Source organism: Anolis sagrei, chromosome 2, assembly GCF_037176765.1.
Source record: "Anolis sagrei isolate rAnoSag1 chromosome 2, rAnoSag1.mat, whole genome shotgun sequence".
NCBI lineage: Eukaryota > Metazoa > Chordata > Lepidosauria > Squamata > Dactyloidae > Anolis > Anolis sagrei.
The window spans coordinates 199,210,396-199,232,213 of NC_090022.1; the positions used below are offsets into that span (position 1 = coordinate 199,210,396).

The window sequence follows — 21,818 nt, forward strand, 5'->3', positions numbered from 1 at the left end:
AATTTTGGCCCATCAGTCTGTTTTGTCTCGGTGCATTGGTTCTCTTTATGAGTGATGCAGTGTAAAAGCATTTGGAAGTCTGTGCTCCACCCCTGACCTCTAGAATGCTGTAGGGTTTTGGTAGCAAATGAAGACATATATCATATTGGAAGATGAACAGGTGTATAATCCCTAATGTTGTAGGTGATGTTGTTAGAATCTGCATTAGCTTTGCCAGAGTAGATATAAAGCCAAAATTGGCACCTCAGTCTGTTACAGGATCTTCTGTTGAGCATCTGTTTTAAGTAAGAGGATGCTGTAACAAGTTGCACCTTACCTCCCAGGTCCTGCGAGAGTGATGTATTTCTATCTAAAATGTTCGCTAATGGATTATAAATTCAAGTGATTTTAACTGGGTCCTGGAAGTGAGAACTCATAGTATTCTATTGTTTTTTGTAGTAGATTATATTTTGAGGTAGTACTCTGTCTTGGTTGATTTTTTTTTTTTTTGCATCCCCTCCTGCCCATGTGATGATTTTCGTAATTTAAATCCCTATGTTGTTAGTCTCTATGTCGTATGTCAAATTTAATTTCATTCTGAATTAGGGACTTTATAATATATTTGAGAGCTCCTTAGTGCCCCTTGAGAGTTTATCAGTCAAAAACTAGTAATGGAAAAATGTTATCAACTGTCCACAGAAATCCAGGGTCCCATGGCCTCATTACTGGCCTGTTATGGGCTGTATTCTTGGTTTACATAATCTGAAATGATTCTGATACCACATACAAATCAAAATATACCTCAGAATCAACACAAGTGTATACACCCAAAATCCATTCAGAGTCTTTGTGTTAGGCATCATACATAAATATAGAAATGATCCTCAAAGGACAGAATGTATGAAATTGTTGTTCTTAGTGGTTTGCAAATTACAGGTGTTTGTTGGGGATTATTTTATGTTTTCAGTTGAAACAGACATTGGAGAAATGGTAAATTCTAAAGATTTTATTGCTATTCACAGAGATGTTGGACCCTTTTCGATGGTTTCTTTACAATCAGAAATATAGCTGTTTCCAGTTGGGCACAGTAGACCTTGAGGCTTTACAGGTGATAAAAAAGAGTGCTGCTAAGATATAGTGTGGCAATAAATGATGCAATGCAATGTGAACTCTGTGGCTAAATGTTAAATGTACTTTTAGCAGGCTTTCTTCCTGTTGGTATCAATTTATAGTTATGGTTTTAAACAACTTCATAGAGGATATTATGATTTAGGAGAACAATGCTTGTTTAACTCCATATGGTCAGGGGCTTAAACACAGCTTGCTGCTGTGTGCCTTTAAGTTTGTTTCCAACTTACAGCAACCCTAAGATGACCCTATCACAATATTTTTTTCAAGATTTCTTCAAAGAAGGTTTGCCTAACCTTCCTTTGACACTGAGTGTGACTTGCCCAAACCCATCTATCAGAATGAAAGGTTCCATAACTGTAATTATCCAATCCCGTGCTCTTTTGTGATCTATTGTGTGCTTTTTGCAGGAGATAACAATATTTTCATTTCCCAGCAGATAAGAGTCTAACATCCTGTATGTTGGGTTGGTCTTCCCACTTGCTTTTATAGGCAGGGATTATAAAAGCAAAAGATATTCTGGTCACTATGTGGGAGGGCCAACCCTCCAAAGTCCAGTCTTGTTTCTGCTGACCATTCCTACTGAAAGTCCTCACCTGTGGTCTTCAGACCCAGCTAAGCACCCCTAATTTTTCCTTTCATCTTTAAATTTCTTGAAACCTATCAGTAAACATGTAAGGATTTTAATTTTTCACTTCCATTTCATGGTTTCTGAAACACACTGTCCCCATGGAAGAAATTGTATATCTTGTCTTTTTCTCTCACTGGTCTAAAAGAGTTTATTATATTCACCTTATGGAGGATGCTTGTTTATTATGTTCACCTTATGGAGGATGCTTGTAAGAGCCTCTGAAAAGGAGCTGCTCAGTCCAGTGGCAATAATGAGCATGGTAGATTATCAGAACTTCCAGGCTACATATTATGAGAATCCTTAGTGTCTGATAAGCTCTGTGCATGGAATGAGACCTGTAGTACGTCACACTAGGTTCCTTCAGGTAGATTCCAGGATTTATTTAATTATTTAAAAAACTAAACTGAGTGTTTAACTGAAGTGTTTCTGAAAATGAAAATAATTTTTTCCTGACATGACCAATTCAGAGGGATTCTGGGGCCAGTTTTCCACCCTGTGGTCCTCTGGAGTTATGTGGACTTCCAAAATTTCCAGAAGAAGAAGAAGAAACAAACTAGAAATGGCCAGAGGTCAGCTAGTTTTGGATAAAATGATTTTTTTTAATTAAAAAGTGCCATGAGACCTCTAGAAGAGGTAAGTCACAGGGAGAGGTGCAGGTGGACAAACAAAGGAATCTGGTGTTAAGAGCTGTGAAAACTGCCTTTAGGGAACCACGTTTTGCCCACATCTCTTTTGGAATCCCATTACAGAGTTGTTTTAAACTGCATCTGTTATTACTGAGTGGAGTGTTACAACTAATGTTCTTGCTTCTTGTGTCAATATCGGTCTCATTTCTCATCAAGAAATTTCTCAAATTTATTTTTTGTTCTTTAAACAGGTTCTACTTTATGTAGCTATGAACTAAAGCCATCTGAATACACTACAGATCCAAGGGCTGATAAGCTTTGCCCCAAGCTCCCAGTTCCAGAGAGGTAAACATACTCCTTTATGTCTTGTTCCTGTGTCCAATCTTAATTTTTGAAATTCTCATATTTAGAGTTAGAGCGACACCATAGGGTATCTTGATAAATGTCCTTTCTAACAAATGCACTTTTTAAAAAGTAAAAATACATTAAAAGTGTGCTATGTTGATTTTACTGCTACCAATCAGTTTTTCACTTCAAGGAGACAGGCACTGTTAGGTCTGAATTCTAGGAAGTAGCTAGAGGAGCAGAGTGTTTAGTGCATGTGCATGAAAAGTTTTGTTTCTGTTGTAAATTGTGATCTTTTCTTTCTTTCTTTCTTTCTTTTTTTTTTGTATTTCACTCAAGTGATAGTGGTTTGGTTGTCAGTCTTGGGTTTTTTTCTGTCTACTCTAAAATTTTGTACTTGACTGTCCCAATATAGAATGTGAAAACTGGAGTCAAAATTACCTGTTCCTCTTTATACTCATAGAGACTTGTACTACATGCAGTTCATCTTTTGAGCTGCTTGCCTGTAATATTTTCTCATGAATAAATAATATGCTGCATTGGTTTATTGTGCAAAAAGAAGGAAGGGGTGGGGGAGGAAGAGACTGCATCTGAAGAAATGGGTTTATATGAAATTCCATGCTAAAATAAACACCAGCTAGTTTTAAAGGTGCTTTTTTCCCTCTTCCCTTCCTCCTTTTTATGCTGTGAGAGACTAAGGACTTCTTCACACTGAATATTTTTGCCCCGTTTTGTTGCTTTTAATCATGGTGCAAGACAGGCCCCACCCACATTCCTCCCAAAGTGCAGGGGAAGTGCTGAAAGGTTCTTTCTCCTCCACTACGGGGAGGAAAGTGTAGTTCGGGTAGCTCCAATGGAGCTACCTGCACTTTCCTCCCCTTTTTACCATGTGATGGCAGAAAAGGCAGCGGGGAAACAAAAGGGCCGTGTGAAGAGGTCGTAACACAGCTACTTCTTTGAAAGCTACTGGATTTTGCAAATCCAATGTTCATTTCAATTCATAAAATTTAGTTTAATTTACCTTACTGCATTACAACAAAGCAAGGATCAGAAGGAACATCTTCCAATGAACACTAGTCAAATTCAGTAGTACCTACTGGTTGTATTCCTCTCTTCCCTATTTTCAGGTCTAGCACCCTGTTTGGAAGAAATCTAAAATTCAGTTAGAAGAGATCTACCCATATTTGTTCAAGTCGAATGCACCATTGAATCTAATGCACACCTCAATTTTCAAAACCCTGAAACCAAAAAAAGTATTTGCTGACGAACGTAATTTGCAGCAGCAAAAGGTGCACTCTTTGTAATATGCCCATTACAGTTACTGCTTGCTTAGAATTCCTTTAAAAAACAATTGTATTGGAACATCAAAGCTTTAAGCAATGGGGGAAAAACCTTGGGGTGCATCTATGGCTTAGAATGAATCCACTTCAATTGCCTTTGTTCAATGCTATGGAGTAATGGGGGCTACAGTTTTGCAAGGTCTTGAGCATTTAGCTATGACAATTAAATTACACAAGACATCCTCAAATAGAAGCTCCAGATGCTCCTGAAGCAGCTTCCCCCTATTGCTCTGGCTCAGCACTAAGATTACGCTATTACACGAATCTAATACACACCATAATTTTGGCAGGGTGACTTAGCTGAAAAAGTGAGTGTTAGATTCAAGTTAACACAGTGATGAGTAGCTCATTTAATTATTCAATTCCTTCTTTATTGGCCAAATTTCGAATAGCTTTTCAACTTACATATAGGTTTCGGAAATCTTCCATGAACAGACATTTATGCAGATTTCATGATTTATTCTAATGCCTACTTGCTCTGATTTTATTTGATTAAATCAATTATGTCAATAAGAATAGTAACAGGTTGTATTCTAACTTTCTGTACTAACTGCAAAGTAGTAGAATTCATGAGAAAATTGATAGTAATTCCTTGTGTAAGAAGGACACTAAGCTGTGAAATGTGAAAAAGCTCTTGCCTTTCCAGTTAGATTTCTTCTGGTCTTAGGCATGTAAGTAGAAACTAGCTCCCCAGACTTACCTCTGTTGAATGGAGGACTAGAATATTTTATTTTAAAATGAAAAAAATGGGCTTTCATCAAAGTTGAGAGTATCATGGACATAATGTTGGAAGCTAAACATACATCTTTCACAATTACTATTGTCATACAGTAAAGTATGTAGATGTTTCAATAAAGTTAATGTTCTGTATTTCTGACAAGAACAAGAAAAGTGCAGCTCGTATGAGAACTATCTCTAAATAGAATTTCCATTCTTCTTCATAAAAATTCTTTTTGTACCTTAGGCCTACAGCTTTTATATCAACAAAGTTTTATATTTAGGCTATGCAGCTTCTGTAGACCATGCAACACTATAGAAACATACATGCTGAGATTACCCAAGGATTATGGTGAACCTTGCTCACCTATGGAGCTCTTTTTGTGCTCAAAGATTTTTTTCAAGGCTTCAGTGAGTTCAGTGATCCTTGCATGCCCTGTTTTGGTGGTAGGACTCCACAGATGAAAATATCACAAGTGGAGGACTCTTAATTCCTTGGGTTTCTTACTGTTTTATAGGCCAAACAAATGCTATTCTTCAATGCTTCTGTTTTTATGCTAACATTAAATTGCACTTCTGACTTTACTGAAACTTTAAATTGCACTTCTGACTTTACTTCTGACCTCACCTCTGAGGATGCTTGCCATAGATGCAGGCGAAACATCAGGAGAAATGCCTCTAGAACATGGCCATATAGCCCGAAAAAACCCACAAGAACTGAGTGATTCCGGCCTTTTCTGAAATTGTTTGTTTATTACCAGGGCACTGAATGTTTGCCTTTTGCTTGGAAGCTGCCCTGATTTTTATTTGGGGAAATAAGGCGGCCTATAAATAATGTTAATAATAACTATTATTATTATTATTATTATTATTATTATTATTATATAAATATCCAGCCACTCCTTTTCTGAGTTATGGTCATTATTAAAGGAGGAATGATACTTAGGAAGAACTGCAGTTCCATTAAGGCATAGAATATTTTTGGATATAACCAACAACCATTAATAAAATAATGAACAGTCACTCTGAATAAATGTATTATCCTGCCTCTTATTAAAGAAGGGCCAGTGCAAGTCACACCTGTCTAAGCCGGAACTACTGAAATAGAAAATGGTCTCATGTGCTAAATTCTCAAGAGTCCCATTTATTCCAAGACATCATGTAGTAACCACTGACCTCATTTTTTATTCATTATTGCAGAGTTAAATTTTGTCTCCTACACATAAAACCAGGTAATTTCAGATGTGCTGGATAATCAATCTCCCCTCCAAAAGGGAGTTCAGGGCAATAATGAGTAACTATACTAAAAGAGAAGAGGGAGGTAATAGAGAACACAGAGAATTTTTTTCTGCATTTGCTGGGCCTTAATTAGTGGACCATATTTGATATTTGTACAAACCACTATTTAGGGAAAGACATTGTTACCCCTGCTATCTCTGAGTTAGCCCTCCAGATGGTCTGAATGCTAGCTGGGAAGGTACACCTTGGGTAAAATCCAGTGTTCTGCACCTATTCAAAACCTTTGCCTCCTCTCCTCCCTCAAAGCATACATACTGTCTGAAATCCAGCCCAAGAGATAGTTTTGGGTTTGCAATGGACCTGTAGGGAGGACTTTTGTTTTATTGTGGAGAGAATAATTTAAATGTGCATATTGCCATATGGTTCCCATGCCGAATCTGAAGTTGTAAATTTAGTTAGGTTTCACCAGGCAGCCTGTTGTTTGCATGAATAATGCCTTACCTCATATAAGACTTTATAACTAAGAACTGCATTTTGATTATTTAGAAATGTAGACTCTGAAAAATTATCTGGATATAGCAGGTAGTAATTTCTTCCCAGTTTGGGATTAACAGTTAGAAAATGACTATCGTAATAGGTTTCCTTGAAGGAAACAAACAAACAAGGCACAGAGAAGGAAAGTTGAGGATAGAATATTCTGCTTTGCTTGCATGAAGTGAAAGTGGAGTGTTTTTGAAATACATCCAGTTGAAGAATCCAAAGGCATCACATACTGTTGCTTAATCTGGCAAGAAAATGCAACCAGAACTGATTCAGAGAAAAGACTTGGAGGTTTAAATAAAATTGTAGTTTAAATATGAAAGAGTTGATTTTAGTCTCCAATTAAGAATGTGAATGTCTTGTGAATGAAAATGGAAAATTAAAAATAGACAGACTTTGACAGTCTGCTATACATTTTGACAGCAGCAGTGCAGCTGGCTATGGAATTAAAAACGGGGGAGAATAATTAACATAGGAGGAAGTTCCAGTTACAATAGTGAGAGTTAATTCCATGTTAAAATACTGATGGCTCGATATGCCTAGCTATGTTTATGGAATTGAGATTATTATAGAATCAGAGCTATACTTTTGTTGCTGGATCCACAAAACTAGGCGGAAGTGGGTTTTTTCTTCCTACTGCACCCCAAAATCTATTTCAGAGTGCTGACAGTCTTTGAAGCTCATTTTAGGCAGTTCCTAGGGAGAGAAGAGAAGCGAAGCAATTTCTAGTGTGTTTGCACTGTAGTATCAGTACCATGTTTGATTTGGGTCCTAAAAGATTCCCATTGCAGCCTCCTGGGACGTTCCATGAGAGATTTCCATGGCTGATCACCACCCTCTCTCACACACACCCCCCCCATTTCTAATTTTTGAGAAGCGGTGGCTCTTTTGATGTCCTGAAAACAATCTTTCTTCAGAACTGCAAATTCCTATCCAGTCATTTGGAAAAATTGATGGCTGCGCAAGCCACAGGTGCTAGAGGGCTTGAAGGTTGGATGGGAATAGGACCTGGATACGCGACCACAACCCACATCTAATTTTGGACATAGCATTTGGAAAGGAGTGGGGTTAATGCTGAACAGTTGGACTGTGAAATAGACAAAATCATGTTTTAATCAGGTACCAGATTTTGTTTCTAGCTATACCATGTGAGGATGAAAGCCAGTAAAATTCAACATATGTCATTATTTCTGTGTAAAGGTGTCCACATTTTTTTGCATCTTAACACAGTGGTATCTTAGTATTTTACTACTGAAATTATGTGGGCATATAAGCTTGAATGGTATAGCCACCTAATGTGTTGTGCACATACACCAAGACCTATTCTAGTTCCATTCCCACCTTATCTCTATTTTCTACCCACTGTTCTTATGAATATTATGAGACACAACAGAAAAGCATTCAATATAATACATTGGTTGTGACGAAAAGATATTCTTTCCGCACCTCATTGTGCCTGTTTGGATTCTGGTTTGTACATGTAAAGTAGACCCTACGCTTTTATGCCCATGCTTCCTCTAAGGCAGCCTCTTGAGTATTACATCTTTGAGTTACACAAATCTGTTACCTGCAAGCCTACTGTAGTCTGAGTTCTTTCAGGAACTAGCTCAGGACCTCCATATTATGTGCAGTCATAACAGATGGAATTAGATAAGATTTTTTTTTTAAAAAAGAAACAAACATTAATGTACAAAGGTTTTTAAAATACAATTAAATAGGCAATTCTATTTGAAAAGTGCAGCTGAAAACAAGTTTAATTTGGGTGAGATGGGTTTTGTTTTGCCTTTGAAGATGACAGGTTGAGAAACATCTGAATGTACACTCCACCCTCAGGGTATCTTCGTTCTTAAGAAGTGCATCACGAACCATTACAGCCATCCTCATTTATAGCAGCACCTTTACATTAATCTCACTGCTCCTTGTTAAGCGTGTTGATGAGGGTGGAGTGTATTGCATCAATTCACCTTCCATTTGTGTGTTGATGTGGCATTTATATTACATAGGAGTAATTTTTTTTCTGATTTTTTTTCTTGTATCACCAGTGCACCTATTCCATTCTTCCATCGCTGTGCTCCTGTGAACATTTCCTGCTATGCCAAGTTTGCAGAGGCCCTGATCACCTTTGTCAGTGACAGTAGTGTCTTGCACAGGCTGATTAGTGGAGTAATGACCTGCAGAGAGATTATATTGGGACTTTGCTTGTTATCACTAGGTAATTGTTTTTCTCCTTCTTAGCCATTTCTATAGTATGCAGCAGGAGAATGTGAACATCCTCTGTTCCTACAATATTGAAAAGCAAGCATGTTCAGTATTAAATATTAGAGGAGACTATTTTAAATTACATTTCTACCTAGCAGCTGAATTAGATTTTCTTTCAAGGTGAATATATGTTTTATGTTCTATATCAGTTATATATAACTGATGTGGGGATTTTTGCTTACACTAAATCCTCTGCCACCTTCAACTCTCCCTGCCCATTCCCCAATATACGCAGTTCAGAAGGCTTGCAGTTGGGCTCTTGAATGCGCTTTCATAATTAATCTGGATTTAAGCTGCTAAGTGAACAGAGACATCTAAACCATAATATAGTTAGGGACTTGAATTTAAAGTAAGACTGGTAAACCAATTTTGAGGGGGGGTTTTTGGTAGACAAATCATCTGCTTATAACAGAACATTATGCAGTTCCATCTCTGGAGCTAAAACAGGCTTTTCCTTTTAATGCTTTGTGAATAGGATACCTTCATCATAAGCCGCACTGAGCTCTCTTTGGAGCAATAGAGGACTATTGTACATAAAACAAATAAATAGATTTATCTGGTATATTGTAATAAACCTATATACTATCACATATATAATATATAATAAGATGCTCTGTTAACTCTATTACATGAAATATATAGAATTCTAAATTTTAATAAAGAAAAGCTACCACTCATTTTTAGCAGGAGACGGTTGTCTTTATTATTTTCTCATGTTTCATGTTATAGAAACAAATCCCAAATAGTTTTGTTAATAAATAAATAAATCGGCATCTCTGTTTTTAACACCATGATTTATTGGTGGGTTTTTTACCTGGTCCTACTCTTATTGAGTTACCACCTTTTCAGTTGTTTCAATGGAAGAATCCAAAGAAAGTTATTCTAGTGAACAGGGAAGGTTGACACAGATGCATATCAAAATTCATCCAACAGTGAACGCTGACCCTCTATTCCATATTGTTCTTGAGGTGTATACTTGAATGCACACCAGAATAAATGTTCTGGCAGTTTCATGATGAGGCAGTACATCTTTGTGTTTACTAACATCATGTTCCTTGAGTGGTTTAAATTAGAAGGAGAAAAAAGTGAACATGTTCTTTTTTAAAAAAAAAAAAAGTGCCAACATTGCAATAGAATGGGGAACAATAATAGCAAACATGAAAAAGAGGAGAGGAAGGGTTCTAATTATTCTCGATGTCACATAAAATTGCCCTTTAATAATTGATTAATTAGTAGTTTATCAATTACATAGATTATTGCAGGTGAATTTAAGATTTCTCGACTTTGTGTGCATGGTTATCAAAGTAAGCATAGAGGACAAGAGCATAAATAAGAACTAACTTGTCTAGCTTGGATTGCTATATATTTTACAAGGAAGCTAAGGCACATTGCTTTAAATATAATTTCATGGGGAAAACTTGAAAATAGTATTAAAATTTTAATAGCATTAATCCTTGTTTTGTTCTTGTATCAATATATTCTATAAATGTATATACATTTCTAACTTCCAATCCTGACTTAAATGTTCAATTAAAATGAGTACTAAACAGATCCTAACACCGAGAACATGCTAATGGCCCCATTATTTAACAGTGAAAAATCAAACTATTTGAACACTGGAATTTGTGTTGTATATATTGCTAAAATTGTTGTTACAGCTATCTCTAATACCAGGACAGTAGATTTTACAGGCAATTAAATTTTGAAGAAACACTTCAATGCCATTCATTTTGGAGTAGCTATACAAATGGAAAACTTTTAATACCTATATAATCAACCTATATAATCAACTTAGCCATTAAGTTTAATTAACATTGCATAATCTCGTAATGCTTTTCAACATTACGTAGGTTCAGTCACTTCAGGCTGCATTCCCTTTTACTTACAAGCCTTTCGTTCCCAACTTCTGTACTTTATATATGTCATGGCGAATGGAAAGTATCTTGCCAAAAACAGTTAATGTTGACAATTCCAGTTAAAATGAGAAAATCTCCTTAGCCCCCTCACTTATCAATATTCACTTGTGTGTTTTCAAATCGCATTTCAACGACTTGTCAATATTATTGGTGGATCTCTGTTTCATGATACTTTCGACATTCAACATGTTGTATATTTCCATATGTGTATGTATACACTTGCATACAGAGATGGATTCACCCATTGATTTCAGTGAGACTACTTTAAATATGATAGTTTGGAATTATTCTACATTTCCTGGCTCAGTTGCTTCCCTTTAGTGTGCATAACTAGCAAGCTCTTTCTGAGAACAATGGTCTCCTAGCTGATGCCTACAATTTGGAAGCAATGGGAGTTTCCATGCTTTTTTTAAAAAAAACAATTGTAGCTTGTCTTTCAAGCATCTTGTCTATAATGCCACGATGGCGCCTACTGAGTCTAAACAAATGGAAGCTTCTGGCTCTAAAAAAATGAAAAACTCAATAAGTAGAATATTGTAGTAAAAAGAACTTCTTAAATTACCTCTATTTTTTAAAAAACGCAACTGAAGAATAACATATAGAAAATAGGGTTTTTAAAATCACAATCTTATCATCTTATTTCACACTTGACATAATAATAGTGCTTGTTGAACCTGCCTGTCTGCATGCACCATTTTGGATTGTGCTCACCATGAGTTGTACAGTATTTTTGCAACTCATGATAGTAAACTTGCAGTTCTGTCATGCCATATTTATTCTCTCATTGTATATGTCTACATCTCTGTGTTAAATAGATATATAAATAAACATGGTATGTAAATGTTCATACAGGGTTGTTTTGTTCAATTGGAAAATCAGAAATTGAACAGTTTTGTTCAAAAATCTATGGGGTTTACAAACATATCAGTAATGTGCAGATATATTCGGGCAGTCATATTTCTTGACTAAGATAGAAATAATAATCCCCGTGCTTATTCTCTTTTATTGCCCTGCAGTGCTTTCCATGATTATGATGGTGATAATCAGATATATCTCAAGAGTACTTGTCTGGATCTTAACAATACTTGTTGTACTAGGATCACTAGGTAAGTTGCAGAAACTAATCTGCCATTTAAGATGGCATGTCTGCATTTATGTAAGATTAATACTTCATTTTCCTTTCTTTCCCTCATTCCTTGAAAGCCATTGACCATTTTTTTCTTGTAGAAATGTTGCTCTTGTTTTGTCTGTTTCCTCAGGACCTTGCATGGTAGCTGCTTTCTTACTTTATGAAAGCTGAAATTTGTTAGAAAAAACATTCTGCTTGAGAATTTTAAAATGTGATCCTTTCCTAATTCTGAAAATGTAGGCAAGGAAAGGACCAGAATCCTTCTTCCTTGTTTATAGGCTTGCCTTTAGAAGCCAATGTAAGGAGAGTTTTTAAATGCATGTTATTTAAGGATAGCACTATTTATATGAACAAGGGAGTCTTTCTGTGTTGTCTCCCTATGGTACTAAGCCATTCTAGATGTTACACCTACCATGGAGATCAGTACCTTTGGAAATACCTGCTGTATGAATTAAGGTCATCACATTTTGCCTTTTACCACACTCTCTAGCAGTGATGATTATTTGCCAAAATTTCATAACCCACTTTGCCAGGGGAAAGGCTATAACACTCCTAAAGTAAAGGTAAAGGTTTTCCCTTGACATTGTCCAGTCGTGTCCAACTCTGGGGGTTGGTGGTCATCTCCATTTCTAAGCTGAAGAGGCAGCATTTTCCATAGACACCTCCAAGGTCATGTAGCCGCCATGACTTCATGGAGCACCGTTACCTTCCCACTGGAGCGGTACCTATTAATCTACTCACATTTGCATGTTTTTGAACTGCTATGTTGGCATAAGCTGGGGCTGACAGCAGCAGCTCACGCCGCTCCCCGGATTTGAACCTGTGACCTTTTGGTCAACAAGTTCAGCAGCTCAGCAGTTTAACCCACTGCACCACCTGGGGCTCCTAAGAAAACCTTATCACTACTGAAAAAACCTTATTTAATGCAGATGCAATGCTGACTTAGAAAACTATGGTTCTTAAATTGGTAGCTAATTTCTAGGATATTCCTCTTTTCTTCAAAGTAAATTTCTCCCTACTCTACAGTGTCAGAGTTTATCATGATAAAATTCACATTGTTCACATTCACATTGTCCAGTAATCAATAGGTGGTCTATCCATTTCAGGAATAATTTGCTATTGGACACTTGAGGTAGAAATGAATTGTTCTTCCCTGTGGTTAGTTTTCTATTTACAAACCACAGTACCATTTTGTCTTCATCTCAGCTAAGATGATGGTCACTGTTTTGTTTTCTTATATTTTTGCAGGACATATAGAAATTTCCAACATATCCCTATTTGTATGTAGAGTAGGTAGTATTAAATAATACAACCTTAAAAATATTTCTGTAGGAGTTTTCAGTTATTACATTTTAAAGGTTAATAAGGAGATAATTTACTGATCTCTTTGATCTGATTTTTTCCCCATTTTCCTGAATGTTACAGAACAGATATCTCACGTTGACAGCTGGTAGTAAAGTTTTTAAAAAGAGGAGAAACAATGCACTTTTCCCTCAGGTAGCATATCTGTTGAGAAACTAAGAATAGCTCTGCAGGATCAGGCCAAGCAGTCCATTATCCGGTTTCCAGCAGCACTCAGCCAGATGTAGTCAATATACATACAAACAGGATAGAAAACCACTCCTTTCCAGTTGATATGCAGAGGTATTTCGTTTTTATTGCTAATAACTAGTATATACCTGCTCTCTAGCCATTTGTGTAGTAACTTTTGAAAGCCTTTGAAGCTGTTGATTGTGTAAACATGTTGTATTTTAAATTCCAGAGGTTAACTACATGGTTCATGACCAATACTGGCCTTCTGTTCTATGTAATTTTTCAAATTTGGCAAATCTCTTTATTTTGGAAACATTGCTCTCTTTCCCTTTGTACTGTTTATTTTTAGGTGTTGGGCTTCATTTCTCAGGTGCTGAAGTGCCTATTTTGTTTTTAAATTTAAGCTGAGGAAGGGTAAGGTGAGAATCTGGTAAACAGGTTATTTGGGTATAACAAGACTATTCTCCTTCCATTATCTGGATAGGATATTTGTGTGAGTGATGTTTACAGGACTTCTAGACATCTGAAAACATTTGGACAGAGAAAGTAAAACTCTCTTTAAAATCCTCTTCTCTAATTCTTGTTTTATAATTAGGATTTTGTTTCCATGTATTAAGGAAGCAATATAACTCTTGAGCAAGCCTTATCTATTGCCATGAATGACCTGGGGAGCACCAGAGAGCTCACAGATGTAACATGGCTTCCTGAATAAGATATTATGTTTGCTGTAGTGCTTTCAAAAGCCCAGTACAGTTGGTCAGTTGTAAACCTAGAAGCTCCCTTGGTGAATGAACTCAAGCAGGAAATATGGATAGCCAAAGAAAGGGAAGAACAAACATCAAGAGAAGAGCCAAATTCATTGTCAGTTTTACGGTTTTGGGTAAGAATATTAAATTGAGTAACAAAGGACTTGATTCTCATTCCTTGTTTTCAGAGTGCTCCAGATTATTTAAATAAATTAGAAGCGAGTGGCCTGTATGATGATTTACACCCCAACTGCATTTATCACAGGCAAACATTAAATTATCACCAGTAAATTTAGTGCAAAAGTATATGAAGATATGAAAAAAGTCTCAAATTCACATTAAGGAAGATTCTGGGTTGGTCCTGATCACTGTTAATATTGATGACAATGTGATGATTAACCACAATTATGGCAGAAGAATCAAAGAAATGGCCCAGAAAGGGCATATTGGGAGCAGAATAATGTAATTGTGCAGCCTGCCCCTGGTAGTTTGATCACAGTTTGTTAGTGTTGTCTTCTTTATGCTAAAACAACATTTTCCATTCTTTGTGTATGTAACAATAACAATAATTTGTTTATCTATTACCTGCATCTCCTTGTGACGTGATGCGGGGTACAAAATAGTTAAAACAGTGGTGCAAAACAAAGTTCTCTCACACACAACAATTACGCACAGGTAAAATTCAGCTTAAATTTTATTCATTAAATGCAGGTCAGCATTAACTGGGTAGGCCTGGATCATCTGTCTCAGTTGAGTTCAAGAAATAGTCTATACTAGGTAACCCTGTATTTTAATTTAGGAATTAAAAATAAAGGAGGACCCATTTTTGCCAAAACTTGCCCCACTGATTCATTGTTGAAAATAGCTCTTTAATGCTAGAAGTGTGAAATTATGTTTTGTGCCAGTTAAAAGAGGCTGTGGTGCTTCTCTTGATTATTCTTGCCTCTGAAACATTCACCTTCTATGTGAGGAATAATTGATTTGCAACCTCTGTAATATTGAGAATAATTAAAAGTTATGCCCTTACAAAGAGTATCTGTCTGGTCGTTATCAGGGTTTAGGGTTTCATTAGGCTCAATAAGGATAAAACTAATAAAGGATCAAAGCAGTGGCGTTGCTTATGCTACAGAATGGCTTCTCATGAATGAAGTCAGGGAATAACACTTTATCGAGTAAAAAAAGTTGTGGGGAAGGAAATATTAGAGAAACAAGATTCAAAGCTATGACATTTTGAAAGGGGTATTGATTGAACTTACTCTTAATTCATCTGATACACCGTAGGAAGCTATTGTAGCAAAGCCTCCCTTGCATAATGATTTTTGTATGAGGCCTTTGTTAAATGTGATGGAGGAAAGGCAGATACCTGACAGTGGTGAATATGAGGAGCAGGGATTCCCACCTCTGAACAGACCTTTTCCTCTAGCCTGTGACAATGCAGATAAAAAGAAATCTTCCCACATCAAGATGCGTGGGCAGGTTGACCTCACCAAAGAAGATGGTACAGTGAATCCTTGGTATTCACTGGGGTTTGATTTTCTTAACTGAAATGCTGTCTCTTAAATAAAATGGCAAGGTTAAAGTTTGCTTTTGAGAATGTTAAAATGGATAACCCTGCTTGAAAGGATCAACAAAAAGACCAGAAAACCAATATTTATTGAATATATTGAAAATGTTCACCTGATGGCAAAAAAGAGTCTGAGATTGAGAACAAACTATTGTTTCGGCAGTCATCAGAGCAGCAATCAATGATCACCCTAGTTCCCAATGTTGAATTAAAAAAGGGAAATACAATGGAAAGAGGCATTTGCTGATCTCAAGCTATGAGAATGTAAGAATAGCATAGCTGTAGCAGTGTGATGTACTAGTTCAGATTCTGCTAATGCTGCTATTTACTATATCTCGTTCCATCAACTGGTTTGCCTCAAATTCTTTCCCTCCCATCTTTATTTTCAAGATGTCTTGAAGAGGCAGTCCCTGTTGACAAGTACAATTTTATCTTCACATTTTATGTTGTAGTATGACAGGTACAACCATCATAGTAAAAAATGAAATTGGCCAAAGCCATTGTGTTTCTTGAATGCCCCATGCATATCTGTTGCCATTGCAACTGTGCCTTTTCTTTTTCTTCTTTTCCATGGACACAGGTGGCACAGGAGTATTGTGGTGGCTATATGCTAAGCAGAAGTCTCCCAGTGACACTCTTACTGTTGATCAACTTCAAATAGCCAAAGACAATCGCCAGGCCCTCTTGATCTATGCCATTGCAGCTACAGTCTTTACAGTAAGTATTTAATAGGTGTGCAGTTAAGAATGCTTCTTATGTGAAGAAGCATCTTTTACTGCAAAGGGGAGAATAGAAAACAATTGTTGTTATCTTATCTTGCATTATGCCGCTTCTCCAAATTGTGACTTTCTTGCACATGGTCATACACAATATTGGACACAATGAAGACCAAAATTGGATCTCAAATGATAGTATAAGCAGTTTTTCTTATCAATTCATAATTTATATTTTATGCTTTTGAACTAAACATTAGTCTAACCAATCAATGGGATTATTAGGTGTGATGAATAACTCCCATTCTTTTCAGTTAGGTAATAAAAATTAGATTTAGCTCTTTTGAACACTTATTCTTTAGAAGGTTATTTTGTAATTGGTCTTCATAAAAAGCATCTTTTACTTGATTTACTTTTCCCCATTTTTTTTCTTTTTCTGGTATATTTCTGTCTTGAAGTGTCCTATCATGGGTAGTTAGTCATACATAATTCTTTGATCATTTCACTAATATGAAAACTAGTTAATAATTTAATAATTTCTCTTAGGGTAACCCTGTCACAGCCATCAAGTAAAATAACTGTGCTTCTTGGAAAAGGTTTGCCTGTTAGGAATATTAACTGACAAATTGACCTCTGCTTCAGAAATATTTCATTCAATCACAAGGACTTAATGTCATATATACTGTTTGCCTTTTAGACTTTCAGAGAAAGGTTGTTTTTTTTTAAAGTTAAAATCGTATTTGGTTGAAGTTGTAATCAGTCTGAAGATGTATTTACACAATTAATTATATCAGTAGCACTGTGTAACAAAATTTTAAAAAAAACCTGTTCCTGGTTTGAAAGTGTTATTTCCTGTTTAATTGTATGGTACTTACTTTGAAAGTAGTTGTTATATTCTAGAAACTTTGTTTTTGTAGCTGCCACAAACTATGTTGAATTGACAGAGACTCGATGAGATAGTAATTGAAAAACTATAGAAAAATGTGCTGCACGATGTCCCGCAAAAACAACGTTTTAGCAGTTTAATCGACATTTCCCATGTTTTTATGATAGAACCAATTAGGAAATGACATGTATAATCCTGGAACAAAAGTCATGTTACATAGTGTAGTAGACAGACACATGGCAAACTTGAGACTCATTTATTTTAGTTAATTGCTTCCAGCATGATTTCCTCAGGATGTCTAAATAAATATGATAAAATGTTTATTGTTCAGATAAGATTAGAAAAGAATGGCTGCAAGTTTCCTTGAGATATATATTCTGTTGTAAATCCAAGTTTCCTTGAGAGATATACTCTATTGAAAATCAATTGTTATATGCAGTTCCCTAAATATCCATTGTTTTAATTGGTGTTTGTTAAAATAAGGATAATGTCCTCCATTTTGTCAGGGACTAAGTCTACTATATGTGAAGTTTGGATGCAGAGTTATGCATAGGAAGGCTATTTGACTTCAGTACATAAAATTAGTATAAAATATGATGTAGAATTTCCTTTCTTCTCCAGGTTATTTTACTGCTGATAATGTTAGTTATGCGTAAACGAGTAGCTCTCACAATTGCCTTGTTCCACGTGGCTGGAAAGGTCTTCATTCACCTGCCACTGCTCGTCTTCCAGCCATTTTGGACCTTTTTTGCCCTCATGCTTTTCTGGGTATATTGGATCACAGTCTTGCTCTTCCTAGGTACCACAGGTATGTTCTATATATTTTAGAAGCTATTTTCTGTAATTTGATTGTATTATGCTTATGCAAGTAAATGAAATTTAGGGGATTGAGCACACATACTTTAAAGTAACTGACAAGAAAACGAAACAAGGCATGGTTTGTGTTTTTTGTATGTATGTGTAAGCACATCATCTGTAATATTTTTATGGATTTCCTGAGATGTGGTTTCACATAAATGTAGATGAACAAGAATTGCTCCATTCTCTTTAGCTTTTGTAGGAATAGTGCTTAAAAACATCAGTCAATGCAGAATATAATAGTCACATTAACTCTTACGTACAGAGCTGGGACTCATGCATCCAAGGCCATTTTTGCCGCAGCAAGACATTTTCTTGTGCCATCTGCCAAAATTTTGTGTGTGTATCAAAAATAGAGAATTGTTGTGATTGCTACTGGAACCCTACCAGGGTGGCAGTTCTTTTAAATCAGTTGTTTTAGAATAAAACTTATACCAGAAACAGACTACTGAGCATTGCCAGTTTAGATTTTTTTCAGTAGGAGGGCATCATTGTGCTCTCGTACTTTCATAGGGTTATGAAATTGGATCCTGGACCACACATTTGTTCACAATCGCATTACAATTTTAATTTCAAGAAAAAAAAAATTTCTATGTATTGTGGGGTTGTCATGCCAGTGAAAATTCTAGTGTATGAAATTGTCCTATATCCAAATGAGGGGTTGTGTGTGCAGAATTAAACGTGTTTGACTCAGTGGTGGAAAACACAAAGTGGACTTAAAGTAAAAATTTAAAAATCAATGCCATTTCCTGTAGTATATTTTCCACTTCCCATGAATTCAGTTGTTTTATTTCAAAAAAATCAATTTTCCGTAAATGAAGATAACCTAGTGACAACTGGGTTGTCATTTCTACTTTACTACATCATAGTTTGCTGAAATCTTCTTTGGATATTTTTTATCCTCAATACACATGTTAACTGAACTAAGAAGAACCTCAGTAGCAAAGATCATTAGATTTATTATTGTCCCAAATCTGGGACAATAATTTCGATTTTAGGAAACAAACGTGTGTTGGCAACGATTGAGGTTTGGGGACATGGTTTGCAAGTCTACAATGTTGTAGAATGCCTTAGTCTATATCTGTGTGGATTCTGCAATAAAACATGACACTATTTGTCCCAGCTTAGTCCCCTCTTAATCACTGATTACCAGATCTGTCATGGGCATAAATATTACAGCATTTAAAGATCTTCACTAATCATAGTTTGGTTTCTAAACTTGGTTTAAAGTGCTTGTTGTAGCTTTTAAGACTAGGAATGCATTTATACTACACAATCAACACAATTTGAGACCACTTTAACTGCCTTGGCTTAATGCTATGGAATCATGGGAGTTGTAGTTTAGTGAGGCACCGGAACAATTTGGCAAAGAGGCTGAAGACGTTGTAAAACTGCAATTCCTGGGGATGTCAAACTGCATCAGTTTTACAGTGTAGATGCACCCTAGGATTAGTCAGGCACCAGGATACCTGAAAAACCATCTCCATCCTGATGTTCTTGTCTAACCCCTTCAGTCAGTTTCAGAAGCCCTCTTTGTATTCCTACCATTTTTGACACTGTGGGAGCTTATCCATGAGGGGGATCTCTGGTTTTGAGACTACAACTAAGGTATATCTTCCTGAAGAAAGTGCATTTGATCCCATACGTGTGACTTCTACTTTTTACTAAAGACATTTTCTACAGAGCTTGCAGGCCAGAAAATTGTGATGATTGGATGTTTATATCCTGACTACTTTTATCTGTTTGACAACACCAAGTATGTTTTGATTTATTGTAATATTTTCACTGATATCTGTTAACAAGGTTAAGGTGATTTTTTAAAGATAAGGACACAAGTGGGATTTTTAAAATAAGAATTCATGATTATCACATAAAGTGATGCAGTGCAGTGTATATTTAACATCTTTATTTGAATATAGAAAATGATGTGTTCTTGTAGAATGAATTTTCCTTCTTCCCTTTCCCTTCTTTCATCTTCTAGGTAGCCCAGTCAAAAATGAACAGGGCTTTGTGGAATTCCGAGTTGCAGGCCCACTGAGGTACATGTGGTGGTATCATGTTGTGGGTTTAGTCTGGATTAGTGAATTTATCCTTGCCTGTCAGCAGATGACTGTAGCAGGAGCTGTTGTGACATATTATTTTACAAGGTGAGAGATTCTGAGACAATTCAATCATTAGAGACTTGGTCTTTAAAGTATCTGGGACTGGGCAGATAATATAAACCCAATGCATTCTCACAAATAAGTCCTATGGGATTCACTGAGATACAGTCCTTTGGGTAAGGGCGTGAGGGAGGATCAGCTATTTTGAGGTCTCTCTGATTTTTATTTGTTTGTTTGTTTATTTATTGCAAAAACACTTCTTATTGCAATTTTTTTGTAAAATCATTTGTCATATTTCTTGGGAGCATGTTAAAAAAATCATATGTTCTCATCCCCTCTAGTTCTAAAATAGGTCAGGAAGGTTCCCAATAATGGCAGAGTTGCTTTAAAAAATGCAGGGATGCACTTTTCCACTGATCTATAGGAGGCTAATCACTTCCTAACCCGTGGCTACTGCCGATGCCTCTCTAAATTATTAGGTTCATGTTATGTTCATGATCCAACATTGCATTCCAAGTTATAGCAGCTGCCATATATATAGTAAGCCGCCTTGAGTCGCCTTTGGGTTGAGAAAGGCAGGATAGAAATACTGTAAATAAATAAATAAATCTTACTGACTGGAAATAGCATTGCCCCAATAACCCATACTCTGGTGTATTACATGTATTAGGGAGAGCCAAGCATTGACCTGGTGTGCAAAATGTATTATTATTTTGTATTCATTGTATAATCCCATGGTAGTTGCTCTCTATTAGATTTGATGCGGATAACTATTAGGCCAATTAGATTTGATGCGGATGACTAGGATGGCTTCAAATGATGTATTTTAATATTTTGATAAATGTTTTTTAATGTTTATGTATTGCATGTGAATTTGTGTCCCGGCATTGAATGTTTGCCGTGTATATTCTGTGTTCCGCCCTGATTCCCCTTTGGGGCGAGAAGGCGGAATATAGATGTTTTAAATAAATAAATAATAAATAAATAAATATTTTTAATTCTAGTCCACACAAAAGATTTTTCTAGTCCTGTAGTATAAGTAAACCTATTCACTCAATAGAACTTTCTGTTGATTTCATATTTCTACTTTAATGGGGACTGCCTTTGAGAGCCTTGTACTCATTTTATATAATGAAAACAGGCAGATACTTGAGAGGAAGTAAGACAATAGTTGGACGATGGGCAAGGAATTCTTCATTATGCAGTGAATTTAACAAATAATCTAAGGGTGGGGGAAAAAACAAAGCAGATAAGTAAATACCTCTTCTGAGTACAGGCAGTCCCCGGTTTACAAACAAGATGGATTCGATAGATTTCTGCTTAAGTTGAATTTGTATGTAAATCGGAACACATACATTGTTCAAGTGTAACTCCAGCCAAAAATATTTTTAAGTTTGGGATAGCATAGGGAAGGGTAATATATGTTTTGCTGTCTGTGCCCTTATTCAGAAGATTTCACCTTACTTTCTGTCCCTATCACAATTGGATTTTGACAATTTTGGGTTGCCATGGAAACAAGGATGGGTGATGAAACTTCAATGTAGACACCTTTTTCCCATGATAACAT

At 36.1% G+C, this 21,818-nt stretch overlaps 1 protein-coding gene across 2 annotated transcripts in view; it reads left to right on the forward strand.

Moving 5' to 3' along the window:
* The window catches only part of SLC44A1 (solute carrier family 44 member 1), a 99,177-nt gene that overhangs the window by 58,557 nt on the left and 18,802 nt on the right, over positions 1–21,818 (forward strand). For both annotated transcript variants that reach the window (XM_060762567.2, XM_060762568.2), the window contains exons 5-10: positions 2,616–2,709; positions 8,588–8,757; positions 11,737–11,826; positions 16,273–16,409; positions 17,913–18,099; positions 20,131–20,296. In XM_060762567.2, coding sequence (XP_060618550.2) covers positions 2,616–2,709; positions 8,588–8,757; positions 11,737–11,826; positions 16,273–16,409; positions 17,913–18,099; positions 20,131–20,296 — 844 coding nt within the window. The remainder of the gene's footprint in view (positions 1–2,615; positions 2,710–8,587; positions 8,758–11,736; positions 11,827–16,272; positions 16,410–17,912; positions 18,100–20,130; positions 20,297–21,818) is intronic.